General features: G+C 40.2%; 2 protein-coding genes across 3 annotated transcripts; one reads left to right on the plus strand and one right to left on the minus strand.

Annotated features, from left to right (window-relative positions):
• Positions 1 to 1,156: 1,156 nt before the first annotated feature.
• glipr1a (GLI pathogenesis-related 1a) lies at positions 1,157 to 4,313 on the minus strand. Its single transcript, XM_037461666.2, has 6 exons — positions 4,087 to 4,313; positions 3,376 to 3,624; positions 3,126 to 3,244; positions 2,853 to 2,938; positions 2,511 to 2,537; positions 1,157 to 2,403 (listed from the first exon to the last, which is right to left on the minus strand). Exons 1-6 carry the CDS (start codon positions 4,246 to 4,248, stop codon positions 2,252 to 2,254), a joined length of 795 nt encoding a protein of 264 aa, XP_037317563.2. The 5' UTR covers positions 4,249 to 4,313; the 3' UTR covers positions 1,157 to 2,251.
• A 2,613-nt stretch (positions 4,314 to 6,926) lies between these two features.
• On the plus strand, positions 6,927 to 16,041 carry ccdc107 (coiled-coil domain containing 107). 2 transcript variants are annotated; one of them, XM_037461662.2, is made up of 6 exons: positions 6,927 to 7,213; positions 10,665 to 10,873; positions 10,961 to 11,030; positions 11,159 to 11,249; positions 12,731 to 12,834; positions 13,540 to 16,041. In XM_037461662.2, the coding sequence occupies exons 1-6, from the start codon at positions 7,078 to 7,080 to the stop codon at positions 13,908 to 13,910; spliced, it is 981 nt and encodes a 326-aa protein (XP_037317559.2). In that variant the 5' UTR covers positions 6,927 to 7,077; the 3' UTR covers positions 13,911 to 16,041. The 2 variants fall into 2 exon arrangements, with proteins under 2 accessions (XP_037317559.2, XP_037317560.2); XM_037461663.2 differs by having other exon boundaries at positions 10,668 to 10,873.
• Positions 16,042 to 17,593: the final 1,552 nt, after the last annotated feature.

The raw sequence follows: 17,593 nt of genomic DNA on the forward strand, positions 1-17,593 counted from the left end.
AGATAGTTAACAGTTGTGATGCTGAACAGTCTTCCTAATTGGACAGCTGTGACAGAAATGATCTAAATTCAAAGTCTTTACAGATGAAACTGGTTTAAAGAAAAAACGCTGGTGAGATAAGAACTATAGGAGCCATTCCTGATGTTTGTGTACCACATGGTGTTGGGAGCCAATCTCAGGGTGGCCACGGGTGGCAGTGTCCATGTGACAGCTAGCCTACATAAGGGGGCACAGGTGCAATTGAGCAAGGTAATGAAGTATGGGTGACGCATGGGTTTTTACCGCTATCAAAGACTCACAGCAAGATAAGGAACCGAATGCATAATACAGTTGGTTGTTATAAAGTTTAAAAACCAATAAACGGAACTTTACCCCAAAAGACCAAAGACCTGGAATCTCTGTTAGCGAGTACGGAACAGGATCTTCTCCCACATCCTGCTGAATGGCTCACAAAAACCTGTCACTACAAGAATTCTGTCACTACAAGAACTATTTGACTACTACTTTCAGTGCAATTATAATCTGTATTAAAAGATAAGGAGGCCTTCTTGGGCTTGATGGAGAACAGTAAATAGATCATGGGCCCATGTGTTCATTCTGAGAGGTGTTCTTTCTATTTTTCTCAATGTTGACTAAAACAAAGTAGCATTGTTCAATTAACTGCTCAATGCGTCTTCTCAACCTTGCAGTTCTTAAACTTCCCTCACCGAAATAACCATATAGGCAGCGATTAGGTTAACGTAAAAATCAGTGATTTACATTTTTTTATCTGCAGCTGATTTCCTTCCCAATGCAAATTTAGTGCTATTATGAATACAGAAATATTTAAATGTTGATTAAATTTGTTAGCGTTATGGCAATATGGTATTGTTTTTTTATAAACCATTTCAAATCAATCACAGTTATTAACATGCTTTTCTAAATAATTCCCTAAGGACATACTTCAGTTTCGGCTGGATAAAGTGATCGAGGATTTGGCTCAGCTCAATGCCGACACAGAGTGGAAGTTGACCAAACCATTTTTGATCCTAACAATAAAGTCAGTTGATGTCTAATACTTTACTAATTTTATAATTTTAGCTGAAAGTAAGATTGAAATTTTATGACAGATTCCATCAATGTTAATAAAAACCACAACAATCATTAACTTGTATGCAAGGATTTTTTAATTTTTTTCTATTGCATTGGATACAAGCAAGTTTACCTATAATATATCCATGCTACGGTAGCTTAATGTGAATACACACATTGTTCTCCTTCATCTTGATGCTTCCTCTTGGCTCCATAAAACACAAATGTAAAGTTGGTTTATAATCCCACCACAAAACAAAAGGAGCAAAAGAAGTTGTTTTTTTGTATTCTGTAATGTTTCTGACAGTGATATTTCAGGTCTGCCTGAGCTCATTTTCATCCATTTCTGTTCATAATATGAAGTCTATATATGAATATGAAACCGTCACAGCGTCAACCTGTGAAATTTAAGTCGTCAGTGACTTTTCACTATAACTAGGGGCGGATCCGGGCAGACTTGTTAACAGCGCAGTGGCTCCTGGTAACATGAGCTGCGTGTTGTGTATTTGTTATAAATGTGCGTTAAATTTATGTTCATAAGAACATTACATGGAGGGTCAGGTGAGAGTCAGTCAGGGGCTGTATGGGGGGGCAGCATGACTGAGTTAACGTTCAGTTTTTTCTTATGTGAATTCGAAAACACAACATCGGTTACCGGTTATGAAATAAAAGTCTCTTGAAATAAATAAAAGTGCCATTATGAATTAAAAGTACCATGAAATGATAAATTTGAAATTATATTTATGTATTTATTGCCTCATTTATTTATTTCACGATGTATTTCAAATGCATATTTCATGTATTTATTCAATTTAGAATAAAACGGCATTCCATAGCCGGCCCGCCCTGCATGCTTCCGTTTTAGCGCTTTTGATCTAAACCGAAAAACCAGAAACGAGTGTTTTCGTTTCGTTTCGCGGGCCCGCGAATGCGCGACGACACACTGAGAGTGCATTGTGGGATTTGTAGTATTATGGTGATGCGTGCGATATATAAGCGGGCCAGCTCTAATAGTAAATAGATCTGATCATGCGGGCCAAATATAATTAATTCACGGGCCGGATGTGGCCCGCGGGCCTTGAGCTTGACAATAGTTTTGCTTTAATTCCTTTTGATTATGACAAATTAACTCATAAAATATGTATTTGTTGTACAACACATTGTCCATCCTTCAGGTGTTCTATTCATAGCAGAACACCTCAGGATAAAAGTGGGCAACTGCATACGCTGCAATGAAGGTGAAGATGAGGGCAATGGGTCGGGCCACCAGAATAATCGCATAGTTGACAGGGTTTGTGGGGGCAGGGTCCCAGTCCGGAGTCCAGTTGTAGCCTGTAAATATCAATGAATTGGTCTCAGTATTTTTACTGAGCACCGCTCTGTAGAATGCGTCACTACTCACTTGCAACATGTTTAAACTTGTATGCACCGCCACTTACTTTTCTGTGAATCGCGTTCCTTGTTACCTGCAAACACAATATGATAAACGGCTGAAATAAACACCTCTCTTACGTGGATATATTTTTTGGTTTACACAAATTTAATTTAATTTCTTTTAATTTGAGTTATTCTCGCTAAGAATGTTGACACAGAGAAGCTCTGTTTTTGTCTCAGCTTCCTTTTAAATTTGGTTTCTTGTTGCAGTTGCATTTCGATATTCCCAGTGGTCCCAAAAAGTAAAATATCAAAATGTATTTTGGATGAAAACCAGAGAAGTTGGCTTCAAATGTCGGTGATCTGTGGCACTAACAGTCAAACCGAAAAGTGGACAAAATACTCACAGCAGAGATTCCTTTCACAGGTGCCCTCATATCCAGAGCAACTTGCTGCTCCATATGTATATGGATGCCTTCCGATCACATTACCCCTGCACAAGGAACCATCATCCCACATAAGACACATCTATAATTACAAATTGAAATGTTGACGAGGTAGCTGGTGGTTTTCCTAATCTCACATTTTTCGAGCCCTCAAGCCTGTTATTGTCCCTCTTAAATACATTTTTTTAAAGGGATCAATTCTGATGTTTGTACTTGTGGACGGGTTTAGCTCACGCTGTAGCATAGTTGCAGACAAAAAAGACTCCCTCTCTAGAAGCAAAGCCTGTGCTTTGGACCCCATTTGGGCACAGCTGGACGGCACAGCCAACCTTGTAGCTGCTTCCCCACACAACCTTGGGAGAGAAAAGGGTTAAATTATAAATCCAGATCAATAATAACAGAGATGTTCCTCTTTTTATCTCTGTTCTTTATCTCTGTGAAAATCCCACAAGCAACATTTGTTTCCAAAGAAGTAAGAGCACACCTGCGTGTAGTGGCCACAAACATTGGTGCAGTTGTTGCTGATGTAGCTGTAGTTTTGTTTTTCATTCACCCAGCTTTGAATGGCCCCCATCACATGGAAAGATGTTGGTGGGTATCCTGCCCAAATGTTCTCTCCCACAGAGGAGAAGGTAGGGTGCATGCGGCGGGGATCTTTAAGGTAGGAGTTGTGTTCAAAAACACAGCGCCTTGCCCAGGCCCTGGCAGTGATGGCCAGGCCCTCGTCCCATGTCTGCATAAACATTCAATGGAGACCAAACAAATCATTTTTCCCTGTCTCATTCCATTTCACTATGCACAACTAAATATCTAAACGTATGTTTCCTGAATAAGTATGAGTATGTATGGATTACTTGAGTTGTAACCGAGGTCTGGTTAAAATGTCATGTCGATAGCCCTTTAATGAATATATTTCCTATGAAATAAGGTGATGTTTGACTTTTTGCCGGTAGTAAGTAATATATATGGAGCAGCTGACTTTAGATGACGCTATTAAATTTTCCCATTTCTTTTCTATTTTTTATTCTCCAAATTAATAGAGGTGAATAGACCTCAGATACAAAGGCACAAAGATAGAAGAAAGAAGAAGAGAAAGGAGTTGTAAGGAAAACAAACGGTGTATTCCCAAAAGCTTTCATTAGTTTGTGATATAGTGACAAAGATCGTGAGAAATCCAAAAGGCCCCTGTGCCTACCATGTATAGCATGTCACTTGCAGGTGGACTGACGGACGACCGCGCCTCGTTATGTCCCTTTACACACTCCTTGATAAACTCCCCAGCTGTAATTTCTGGCAGTGCGGCTGAACAATTTAGAATAGTCCAGGCCCACAGGAACATCCTCAGCGCGCTCTTCATGCTTCAAAGGCTAAAACAAGGCCACTGTGGTTTGTGAAATGCACTTTACGATAATCAAACGAACAGGAAATCAGACACTAAAAGAGGAACAGGATGTGCGGTAAGTGCTGCTTTTGACAGGCAGAAAGAATGCGTTTTCTTTCACAACATGCCACAGCAAGATTGCAAATGAGGGTTGAGCTTCATGTAATAGTTAAGAACAGCTGTGTTACTCATGGAATCTATCATCTAGTTCATGCGTTACTCCAGTTATATTAGATCTCTGTGCTCTAAAGCTGTTTTTGTAAATTAACTAATATCTGATCACCATGTTGATATGTTCTGTTTTACTGAAACATGGCTTTCGAATGGGGAATATTTCAGCTTAAATGAAGCGACTCCACCAAGTCATGTTAATACTCATATCCCGCGATGGTGGTGCATGGAGTAGTCCAGTGCGCTGGGGGCCGCAAGGTTGGTGGTTTGAATCCCATCTGCCCCATGTGCCATGTCAAAGTGTCCCTCAGCAAGACACCCAACCCCTAATTGCTCCCCAGGCAAAATGTAATGCATGGTTATAATGCAATGTAAGTCGCTTTGGATAAAAGCGTCAGCTAAATAACATGTAATGTAATCCCATGAGCCACACACCAAGGGGGTGGAATGGCAGCTATTTATGACTCCTGCTTTATAATAAACCTTAAACCTAAACTGGAGTATAACTCATTTGAAAGTCTGACTTTCAGTCTTTCGCAACCAACCTGTAAAATAATCCAGCCGGTTCTCTTTGTAATAGTGTAGAGGGCCCCAGGTCCTTATTCTGAATTTTTACAGTTCTTAACGAGTTTGGTCCTTAAAACGGACATGGTAATTATAGTGGGTGATTTTAACATTCATGTGGATGTCGATAACGACAGCCTTGGTACTTAATTTCTCTCATTGAAAGAAACCAGTTAAATCCAGCAGAGTGTAAATAAACCAACTCATTGTTTTAATTCTGTACTAACTGCATGCAGCACACTCATACACACACATTCAAGTAGCAACAAGCTCTCATTGACTTCAGTAGTTGTAATACCAATCATCTATTTTTTGTTTGTTTTTAAAGTCAATTTATTGCTTGCAAGCAGGATGTCAAATCACATATTACGGTGCTCTGTGGAAATGGCGCCTCCGAGCGTTCAGAACACTGAGCTTCTATACTGCCCTCCTTTCTTTGTACACAGCTGCAAAAGGAAATTTTTTACCTCCCTGCTCTTCGCACATTACTTCAATGGAGACAGTAATAAATCTTTTAGCATAAAGTGAAGTAAACTGGCTACGGACAACGTGGGTTTGAATACACAGCAACAGTTGGTGAACGTTTAAACAGGAAACCACAAACTGCCTGATCAACTTTAAGGAAAAGCTTTTTGGGGAAAAGTACAACTGAGATAAGAGGAAGGTAAACCCTTATATGAATATTTGCTAACAAATGCTCAACAGGAGGGATGGAAGTACTGATGAACATTTTTGGCATGCATTGATCGTAAAAAACACAATCCAAAGGTTAAATTACGAGAAAACATTAGTATGGACTTCATTGAACTAAATCAATGTGAAGAAAATTATTGTCTGACAATCATAGAAGATGTTTTCCAAATTAATTAAACGTTTTCAACAAAAGCGCAGGATGTTTAACAAAGGCAAAAGTCCTCAACAGAAGGAAGAAGACTGGGTTGACCCGAGGGAAGGTTTTGCTTATAACAGTACACACCGTCAACAAAGTAACAACGCATCTGATCTATTTTACTTTTGGGAAGAATGTGAAATATCATTTGCTCTTATTATCCACAGTCAGTAGGACTGATGAAACAAAATAAATGGTACAATTAATTAAGAAATTAGAGGTCTCTAACTTCACACAGGCAGTTGACCGACAGATGCCGAGCGCATGGTGTTCTGTGTCGAACGTCTACAACCGAAAGTGAAAGAAGACCAAGAATTCAGTTTATAACTATCCTCTTCCTGCTCTATCCTTCTCATATCTCCGTATTAGTTTTAGATTCCAGTCTCCGAAAACTATGAGGCCCTTGTTAGCCTGGGAGGGTAATGAGGAGGTGGTTGATCCAGCAGACATCCTACAGCAGCTGGGATGATCTCTAGAAGAGATCAAAAGGGGGAATTGGGAGATGTATGTTCCTCTTTGTGTGCTATATACATTTTTTTCTATAGAGCAGATGTTGTGACAATGCAGGAAATGACGCTGTGACCAAGATAAATGACTATCTGACACAGTGCTCCTAGCACAGAATGGTACAGAGAGGGGAAGACCTAAACATCCTGGGCAACAGCCGTCTGAGACAAAACCGTCTCAAACTAGTTTTCAAGGACATGAGGAGATTATAAAAAGGGTCAAAGCCGGACAGCAGGCAGACTCTTGGATGGTTCACTTCCTGATTCGTGTGCAGAGTCTCCAGGTGCACCTGCGACGAATTGCTCATGTATCTTTTTCTCTTCTAAATAAATGTTAACTTTTTAACTTGATTGACGTGTCGGATTCTTCTCATCGACCAACTCGGAGGGATTGAAAATCCCAACGATAGCTACCATAGTTTAAATTTAACAATATTTCAATTAATAAACTTATTTTTAAAACGGTCAGTTTTGCATGATCAAAAAGTCTACTTGGAGCTTTTATTCTGAAAATACTCATCCCGGAAACATTGGCAATGTTATTGCAGAGACTCGGGGCACAGCTGTTTGGAGCAGACGAGCAGGGTGTTTTCTCTTTGCTTTCGTCGGCCTCACGTCGCGTCCTTACTGTTGTCCTCGCTGTTTTCTGGGGTCGTCCTGTAAGCTCGCCGCGTGATGGTTTTGACAACATCACAACAAGTCGCCCTGGCGTTCACGGCCGTGCTTTTCACGTTCGTCGCCGTTCCCCGGATGTTCGGCGTCGGGACCGGGGCGAAGGAAACGAGAGTGGACCCCCGCTACACCAGAAAAGGTAGGAAAGCTCCTCTTTGTCGAAAAGAACACACGGGAACACTAGTGTAACCTACATGATACTCAACATGTTATGGTCCCGTCAGAAGACCAAGTGCACGGCTCGTGGTCGAGTCGCGAGGCTCTGTGCCGCACATCGACGTGTGATGGTGTCCTGATGTTCAGCGCGACTACTGCATCCATGAAAGGTCCGACGCACGCGTTATGGACAAGTCATACACGGCGTATTTTTTAGGGTGATTGTCAGCACCGATTTCACCAAACCTGAAGTATATGTGTTATGTTTTAGTGCTCTGTGCACTTTGTATTCTCTCAGTCTCTCTGGGAGCATCAGAGAGGCAGCCATACGCATACCACATGCTAAGGAATAGCATACCGGGCATGGGGGGCTTTTTCTGCCAGCTGTGGGTGATCGGATATCATGGTGTCACCCATTTAGGGACAGGGTGGATGTCCAACGAGACATGCTGACCCCCTAATTATGAAGGTAGATTTGTGTCTTTTATTAGCAATAGACACAAATCTACCTTCGACATAGGGCCATCGAAGTTAGCTGTGTGGGATATGAGCAGGACTGCATCCTACTTTAAGGATAATACATAATCTTTTCTTACCGTAGGTCGCTTCCAAATGACCTCAACTATTACATTTTAATTTAAGTAAATGTGAAACTAAAATCTCAGGGTTTTTTTTCTAGATTCAGTCAAGTTTACGGTTTCACTTATTTATAGGGTAAATACAACTGTAGCTATTTACATTTAAAAGCTGATAAACAATGCTGAAATTCTTCTCTCCTTTAACTAAATTAATTTTATTCAAATTGTTGATCCAAGATAGTGATTGAAGCAGCTTCATAATCCATTTATTTCACAACTTGGGCACTGGTTTCATTTAACTAAATCAAATATGTAGAAATGTTATCATTATGGGCATTCTAAATATTCATGGGTAAAACACTTGTGTGTAACTTCAAATAGTTGAACTTTTATATTAACTAACACCATAAGGCAACCAGGTTGTCTTAACATAACTACACAATTCCGGTGGTTCAGGGAAAAAAATATATGTATGAACTATACTTCATACTTAAGGTTGAAAAATTCAAAGAATATTCAAAGTTTCCATTGTAATATACAAGAATTAACGTGAATAAACTGGACATTTTGGCGTAACTTAACTATTTACCTTGTCAAATATAAAAACATTTAGTTTTTTTATTAGCAGACAGTGGCGGCTGGTCCATAGAGCGGAATCGGGCGTGGCCTCCATGAGCGGAATAAAAGTTGTAGTTAAAGTTAACATCGCTACCCAGCTGCGACTCACACAGGACTGCAGCGAGGGCACACAATCAGGAGTCCGTTTCAAGAAGCGGGTTTAGTGGAAACTCCGATAACTACTTTGAACGGTATTGTTTTTCTTCATAGTCATCAAATATGACCATAACCTCACCTGTCCTTATATAAACAACTCCCCTCATCGTGGACATGCTCTCACATCAGAGCACATTCTTTGTGTCGCATTACGTGTTTTTTTTCAAACTGCAGTTTCCTTTACAACATATGCAGAGCCGTGACAAAAGTGTGCCTTGCTTTGAAACGTCTTTTAAACCTTTTTGTTCCCTGGACACAAACCAGTGAGAGCCATTAAAGAGAAGTTCCACAGAATGCACCTTAATAAAATACATTATAGGTTCAATATCTCCTACTTGAAATGGACCCTTGGACATAAATGAAAACAGGCACATTTTATCCAAAATGATTCATTGTGTGAAGTTTTGTGGAGCTTTTGAGTTTGTCTTTCCTCAACTCACTTATCAGGTGTTTCTCCTACAAACTAGGTTTATATATATGCGTCTACATATACATGTTCTAATAGATTTTATATTTATATTGTAATATATTATGTTGGATATTTATAATAGGTACGATTTTGTAGTTATGTCACATTCAGAATATTGCTATATATATATATATATATATATAATTAAACAGTGGTGGCCAAAACTAACACTTGGTATATTTAGGAGATTTCAGTTGTTTTTGTTGACTTGGCCATTATTCTACAGCAGAGATGGGCAACTTCCATGATGAGGAGGGCCACATTTTTTTCAGGAGGACCATTGGAGGGCCACATGACCGCGCACTTGAAATAATTGGATATGAAAAACACTACAAATGATTCTCAATTAGATTCTTTTTAATATGAATTTATACCTGTGTGTTTACTGCACCAACATACAACTATTTTCTGCATAAATGCATTTTAATTTAGCAAGACAAATAGTTTGCTTAAAAAAGTGCAAAAAGGAACTTGAACTCCTTCATATCAAAGAACAAAGTTTGCTTAAAAAACTGATTGCAAATAGTTTCTGCTTATAAAATAAATGCAATGTAACATGTCCTTCATAAGACAAAACATGCTTAAAAAATAAGTGCAAAAGGCATTTGAACTCATTCATCACAAACAACAAAAAAGATTTTTTTTAACTTATTGCAAATAGCTGATAAGGTCTCCAAGCAAACTAGACACATTGGTTTTCCTTTGAATTCGGTGAAGAGGTACTCTTCTTCCCATTTTGTCTGAAAAATGCGATTTTCTCGGTCAAGTTTTCTCTTTATGCCACTGCTAGTGGCCATGACTGTTGACGTTCTTCTTCTCTGTTGTTGCAAAGCGGCCGTGCCCGCTATTGTCTGGGAACGGTGCGCCCTCTATCGGTCAAAAATGTAATTACTTTTTATTTTTTTATTTTTTTTTAATTATTAAAATTAAAAATTATTATTGATCTATTCAAGGGCCGCACTGAGTGATGACGAGGGCCGCGTGCGGCCCGCGGGCCGCCAGTTGCCCATCCCTGTTCTACAGCCATCATAAGGAGGAGCAACAGGCTCAAATAAAGGCCTTTTTTGCTTGCTGGTTGGTGTTACCGCTGCATAGCCAAGGACTTGAGATGCAGTCCAAGCACTGTAAAGTACACTTTAGACTGCCGTGATGCCACCAATTCACACCAGAACCGAAAGGGTAGCTAGAAAAAATAAACTTTCAGACAGACAAGTGAAGCATCTCAAAATTCTGCGTGAGGAGATCAACACCACAATGACTGATGGTGTAACAGTGTCTTCAAGAACTGTGCGATGGAAACTGGGAGAAGGTCTTGTTGGCAGAATAGCAGCAAAGAAACCATTCCTTGAGTCAAAATGGAGTGAAACGCCTGAAATTTGCAAAAGAACACAAGAAATGGACAAAGGAAGATTAGGAAGATCGAGTGGTCAAGTTTTCAGAAAATATATTGACACTATGCTAGAGAGATGTGCTGCTGTAATTGCTGTAAAACAGTAAGACTCACTTTATGTTATTTGTTGTTATTCTTTAGGAAAGACATTTTCCAAAGCAAGCCTCATTTCCTGGTTTAACTGTTACTGCTGTTTTATGAGACGCTATATACATTTCTGTAGCAGCAAGCGCGGTGAGGGGTCAGCCGGTCAAACCGAACGCCCCCGGTTCGTCTCAGACCGCCGAGAACATGCAGCAGATGAAGAAGCTGATGGACCAAGACCTGAAGGGTGACAAGTACAAGCCCAACAGCAGCAAGGGCTACGTGTTCACGCTGATGCCCCTCTACGCTGTCGGAGTGGGAGTGTTTGCAGCCTACAAGTTCTTGAAGGTAGAGTAAAGACGCACACATTAAGGTAAGCTACAACTTTAAAAGGGCAAAATGTATATATGATGCCCCCCACCCTCTACCTCCCAGATGAAGTCTGCAGACGACAAGGCACAGAAGGAGAAATTTACCAAGGGAGCCAAAAAGTCAGTAGAAGCAGGTGTGTAATCGTAAGCGTTATGATGTCTGTTTGCATATCGTTGTTTTGTTTTTATGTTAAACATTTGGTTACCGTCAATGATTCAGATCTGGGGTTTCCTCTTTCGTGTGTGTGTGTGTTGCATGCAGAGAACCAGTTGAACGAGTTGGAACAAAGGCTTGCACAGACGGAGAGGATGCTCAATTCCATCCTCACACAGCTGGACCCGCTGACCAACTGGTGAGTGATAATCGTGTTAGTTTGCATGCGCTTTGTTCACCACCATGGCTGATGTACCATTGTGGTTTAGAAACATGATCCTCACTTTGTTGTCCTCTTTACGTCTGCATGCAGAACTGGTAGGAATCAGAAATACTACCTTCTCAGTGGTGGCTGGTGATTTTTTTTTAATGCAAAAGGATTCAATGCAAAAAGGGTATCAAACACGCATTATTCGTTTGCAGTTAAATATTTAACATTTATTCCAACAATTAATTATTTTTGATAAAATTTGCGTGTTTTTATCTATATCCTGGTTGTGTGTCCTCACCGCAGTCCTGTGTACGTCGCAGCTGGGTAACGATGTTAATTTTAACACGATGACTTCATGTGTGAATATATGGAATTAGCATGTAGCTAACTAGCTAGCGAAACATCACCAGAAGACTTGCATGAAACCCAGATAAGGGATTAAGTCGGGATATCCAGGTTATCTTGGAGGAATTTAGCTCTGACTTGGTTGCACGAAAGCAGGTTGAATTAAATCCGGCCAAGTAACCATGGCGATTTATTCTTTGAAGCTAGCCTGCTCCAGACCAGGCTAAGAGCCAGGCTAAGCTTAATCCTGCAGTCTCATGTGTAAAATCAGCTCCCGCTTTGACCCGTAACAAACGGGTTTAACAGTTATTCCGTTGTTTTCTGAATGCGTTCTGATTTAGTTTTATTAACATGCATCACTTGTCAATATTGCTGTCACCAGTTTGGTTTTAAACTCTTCTATTGCAGATGTTTAGATCGGTGGTCCGAAACTTTTACCTCACAGACCATTTTCATGTCAGACAATATTTTGTAGACCGTAAGAAGGTCCGACGGATTATAATCATGTTGAAATACCGGGGGGGGGTTATTAGTCGTTACATGAGGACTGGCCGACGGGGCGGGGTTAGGCGGCTGGGGGGGTCCTCTGGTGGGCGAAACTGCACAGTGGGGAGTGAACAATTGTAAAGGTGATGAGGGCGATTTATAAAGTCCCATTCACCCTAATTCACAAGCGCTGATATTAAGACGTGCTTTTAGACGTCAGAGGGTGTTCTGGGACAGATCAGACCCTTTAGCTGTTCCCGACGAGTACCTGCATGAGAGGTACAGATTTTCTGGAGATGGAATCCGTTATTTGTGCAGACTGCTGGCTGAAGCCTGCTCTCACCAACCCACAAAGCAAGAACATCATGTCCGTACATTCAGTGGCTAGCGTAGCTTAGAGGCCTTCAACCTCTCCTGGGTGTCGGACCTTGACCAAAGTTGGTTGATGCTGCGCTATGATTTGTTTTCAGAGATGCAGGACTTTGGCTTTGGACTTCAGTGTCTAAGGATGAACGTCCCCAACCCTCTCCACTTGTAATCCAGTTTGTCTTCCACTTAACTCAAAGGGAAGCGTTTGACCACATACGCAAAGGCGCTCCTCTAAGATGAACATGTTTTCTCCTTATTTCTTGATTTAGTGTGAAGTCGGTGGCCCAGGAGCAAAAGAACGAGATCATGTCTCAACTCCAGACAATCCGGTACCTGATGAAGAAGCGAGGAATGGACTGCCCCCCTGTGAATGGTGGGCAAAGCAACTATTCATTTACCCAAGAATTACTGTTCATGCTATGATCTATGATATGATCTATGATATATCTAGTAACTATCATGACTATGCTTAGGAATTCAATTCAAATTTCAGTTGAGCAGCTGCATTGACACTCATTGCTTGAATATGTTTTGAATGTTTTTTTACTGTTGTTTTGTGGCTGTGTCAATTTCACAGAGATCAGAACAGTATCAGCGTTGTGTCTGATGACTGAATCCACAGGGCGTTCATTACTTGCATTTAATACAGGCAGTTTCTCAGTCCTTTCTCTGTACTTTTACTTTATTTAAGGCTGATATAGCATTCAAATTTTATACAGTATGGACGGCCAATGATGCTTTCAGAAGACATTTATGCAAAATAGATACAAAAGAAAATCAACTAAATCTAAATGTTTTTTTCAAATGACGTAGTTCTGTGGATGTTAACAGACACTTTCGATACAATTTCATTAAGTGCATTTCAACAAGGATACAAACCCTGAAGAACAGGAAAGTGACTGTATTTTAATTATAGCATACACGTAAACTGATATTGTCTCGAATACATCCACAGCAGTACATTGCTGTATCAATGTACTGCACGCTTCTGAACCAAACCATCCCTTTTACTGGTTTGTGTCCAGCTGTTCTTTGAGTCTGCACTATATCGTCTTTTTTTACCCGGCTTGTGTTTCAGAGGCATCCTGCGAGCGCAACCTGGAAGAACTCATCGAGTCGCTAGGAGCCAGCAACGCCTCGGCTGCAGAAGCCTACCTTTCAGACGAGCAACGCGCTCCGAGGGCCGAACAAGTCGAACAGAAGCGCTCGGAGATGGACGACGCCACAACAGAGGGTGAAGAGATGAGTGACCTCATACCGGAAGAGTCAGAGGGGGAAGCACAGGTAGAGGTGAGGGCAGGAGAGGACAATGAAGAGGAAAAAGAGGAAGAAATATTGGTGGAATCTGAGCTCATGCCTTCACTAGAGGAAATGTATGAGACAAACATTCAGGAGGTTGGAGCAAAGCAGCAGGCGTCCGGCCTCAGGCGACGCAACAGGCCGGACTAAAATCTCTCTGGGACTTCTTCGCCGTAAAGAGATGTGAGAGATCAATATTGATATTTATTACCTGAAAGGCTTTCCTTCCAAAAAGCTGTCTATGTGATCGCCCAAAAACGTTAATTGCATTATAACCTCGTCCGAGAAAGCTCACCAACAGCAAACACTTAAGGCTCTATGTACTAGGCCGCTGTCCCGCCTACCATCTCCAGGGAGAAACAAAACCACGTACCACAATATTGTTAAGTAAATATTAAACCGATCTCAATGAGCTCTCATTCCCTGTATGGAAGCATTTGTACTTCTCATGTTTCCCAACATATTTATTCGGAGTGACTCCTTTATAATATGTTTGGTATCATAATAATGACACATGACATGATTTGTAGCATACAAGCCAGACTATCTGACATCTGCTGACAGTGCATCATATTCCCACCACACTTTGTGCTTTTATAACAAATTTGTGGCAAATGTTTTTTGTATGCACATAATGTTTTTTGTCTACTCCCTGCATTGTCAAAAGAATACAGTTGAGACAGATAATGACTTGATGATGAGGATTGGTAGAATCTGGCCACGGCCTAGTGCTGAATGTTCTAAATTGTGTCCTTATCTCCTTCCCTGTCCACTAATTATCACCATTCATCACATACAGTACCAGTCAAAAGTTTGGACACGTTTGCATCATTCAATTTAATGAGCAAGTGTGTCGTTTCTGGTACTGTATTTTCTTTGTCAAAAGTGTACATGAAATGTGCCGGTGGTCGATGCCACTGATTGTTTGCCTTAACATTACATTCCTCATGGTGAGCAACTCGACACAAAAAGATGTAACCGATAACCGTCATGGCTTTGATCCATTCAATGCAGTTTAACAACTCACCGGGACACTGTATTTGAAGAACAAATGTATGCAATAAAAAAAGGGATTATTGCATCATGACTAATCCTGACAGGACGTGAGCTTTGAGCTTTTTATAGGCTCATCTTGTTTTCACACCGCTCCATTCTTTGCGGAACCCCTCTTGTTGGGAGGAATACATGTGGAACGAATTCAACTTACTTTCCTATTTTATTAATGCATACCAATACTTCACTTTTTAAACATAGAGGGCCGTTGCTGTGAGCCTACTCAGACTCCAGAAAATGATCTAATCTACCTATTGTTGAAATGTAAAGTTGGGCTTGCGGCATGCTGTCTATACATTGAAACATAACGGCATGTTGATTTGACTGCATGGTGTTTTCATTTTATTATTGAAACGTTCAAAGGTCCTTTGATCAACCAGAGAGACATCAACTTGCATACAATTCTTCCACCATATACTACTCTTTCAAATCAGTAAACATAGATGTGATTGTTGCTTTATCACAGAAAGAGATTAATGATATATCATATTTAGACTTATGTAGTAATCCTAAAGTAAAATTAAAACATTTAGGGCTTTTAATTAGTTTTAATAAAATGAAGAGAAACTTGGTGGCATTTCAACAGAGGTAAGTTTATATTCAACAGTACATTCACAACAGAACTGCATATGAATTGTAATCTGTTACAGATTAGGATGGCACAGTTGATTTAATTTTGCCCTGCAAAATATTCACACAAACCGTAAAGAAATCAGACGAGTTTGTTATATTGTCCAATATGAGAGGTTCCTGTAACATTACTGTTATTCTCATAATATCTAAGTATGAATTTATTATGTGAAGCCCACAGATGATTGCCTTATTAGTGATGTTTGAACTGCACATGCTGCAGCATGTTGTTCTTTGCTGTTTTCCTCAATTCTGAGACTTGACTAAAGTTATTTATTAATAATTCATTTTTGGTATCTCCACGCCCATTTTATCCATGTTGTAGTAAATTTTTGTTTTGTGTGTTTCATGCTGGGGTTAATTGAGGGAACTCGGAAGAAAATAAAACATCTAATAGGTGATGCTGTTGGTTATTTTTAACATTGTAGTAGAACTGAGCCTTTGTTATCCATTACACCTGAGCTTTTTCCCTTCAAAATATCAGACTTTACTGTCAAAAGGCCCATGGTAAAAGTGTTTGCGGGTTCCCCAGAGACAGCGAGGGACATGACAAATAAAGCACTGTACTGAGGAGGTTGAATCCGGCCTACCACTAAGATGTTCGTCTGGCTGCTTTCTGTAGCACGCCCCTGATGTCTGTTCTTCCAACCAATCAGCATGCTTATGTATCAATGTCACCATTCCAGCATCTGGATTCTGTCACAGCTCTTATTTGCCTCTGCAGCTTCCCAGTCCACTATAGTATACCAACTGGAGGAAGTGTTGCCCCCCTTTGTATTCTGCAGATGGCACCACAAGTACACGATTGCAGTAAAGAAATATTTTATGAGATGCAGCTGCTTCCTGCTGGAGAGCTGACTTATGGAGCCAAATGAGGTTTGATCATTTGAAAAAGAAAATTGAACCTGAAAGTTTCAGTTTTGGTCTTGAATTTTGTTTTCAAGTATTATATCATAAGTGATAAAGAGCTCCCATGCATTTTGGTGAGACAGTGGTACTTAAGCCCTGACCGACTTGTGAAGGTATTGTGGCTCTGATTTCTGCCCTGGGTGGAAGGTAACTCACTCCAGTAAGAGCCCTTCCGACTCATTCTGTTGGACATGATTTGGAAACTTTCTTCAGAGGACACAGAAGAGGAATCTTCTGAGTCAGATTGATCCTGTTCAGTTGGACTGCCACTGCCACCTGGACAATAGTCTGGTTCATCATTTCAGACTGAGTCCAACCCTGTTACTGCCTCTCCATCATCCTGCATCTGTAGACCATTTCAGCTGTGTATAGCAGCCATGACACCTTGGATGAGGAAACATAAGAGTCATGTTTTCAATAGATCAATATGTAGTTATAAAAGTATTTTACTTTTATCAAGCTTTTATTTCGTTTTTCATGGAGCACTAGTTTATATATACTGTGTATATATATATATATATATATATAATCGAGTTATAGTCAAACATTTTTTTTCATTACACTAGATTAGCTTTATAATGGTTTCATTAAAGTAAGAGGTTGAATACAGTAACAATTAAACAGTTAATATTTTACTTGAAAGGGCTACATTCCACCATTTGTCTTCTTGGTACTCTAACATCGAGAGGCAGATAATTATAAAAAATAAAATTGTACCAGAACCTCTTCCGTGTCTCTACATTATTGGTGTTTAATCTTATGGTATTTTATGTATATAATATAGAGATCAATGAGGCTACATATCTTAAAATAGGTGACATCATTAGTGATTAAGGTCATAGTATTTGATATATGATGTACTGACGAAGTCCTAAACAAGGTCTAGTACTGGTTGCTAATACGGTGGATAGGTTTAGACGTGCGCCCGGTGCGCTCGAACACAGCAAAACGCAGAGTTCTGTGATTGTTAATTATCTTGCATGTTTATTTTACAACCACATATCATACAGCGGCAAAACTTTAACTCATAATACATGTACCCAAAATAACAAACCGCATTGCTCACCACAAAGGCACACACGCACACTGGCACAGTCGAAAACTGTTTGCTTCCCAAATTAGCAACACCTGTGTCTGGGATTCCTACAAGTTAAATAGCCTACCTGTGTTGATCCGAGGTCGGCTGAGCCACAAAGCACATACAGCCCCCTAGTGGCACAGAGCAAAATAAATGAAATAAT

This window comes from Pungitius pungitius, chromosome 2 (genome assembly GCF_949316345.1).
Source record: "Pungitius pungitius chromosome 2, fPunPun2.1, whole genome shotgun sequence".
NCBI classification, from domain to species: domain Eukaryota; kingdom Metazoa; phylum Chordata; class Actinopteri; order Perciformes; family Gasterosteidae; genus Pungitius; species Pungitius pungitius.

What these genes read in the sequence shown, in the direction of transcription:
- ccdc107 (XM_037461662.2), top strand. Translation starts at nt 7,078, where the DNA reads ATGGTTTTGACAACATCACAACAAGTCGCCCTGGCGTTCACGGCCGTG. An exon ending in CAAAAAGTCAGTAGAAGCAG is followed by an intron (nt 11,031 to 11,158) that starts GTGTGTAATCGT and finishes TGTTGCATGCAG; the next exon opens with AGAACCAGTTGAACGAGTTG. An exon ending in CTGGACCCGCTGACCAACTG is followed by an intron (nt 11,250 to 12,730) that starts GTGAGTGATAAT and finishes TTCTTGATTTAG; the next exon opens with TGTGAAGTCGGTGGCCCAGG.
- glipr1a (XM_037461666.2), bottom strand. Translation starts at nt 4,248, where the DNA reads ATGAAGAGCGCGCTGAGGATGTTCCTGTGGGCCTGGACTATTCTAAAT. An exon ending in CAAGTGACATGCTATACATG is followed by an intron (nt 3,625 to 4,086) that starts GTAGGCACAGGG and finishes ATGTTTATGCAG; the next exon opens with ACATGGGACGAGGGCCTGGC. An exon ending in GGAACGCGATTCACAGAAAA is followed by an intron (nt 2,404 to 2,510) that starts GTAAGTGGCGGT and finishes TGATATTTACAG; the next exon opens with GCTACAACTGGACTCCGGAC.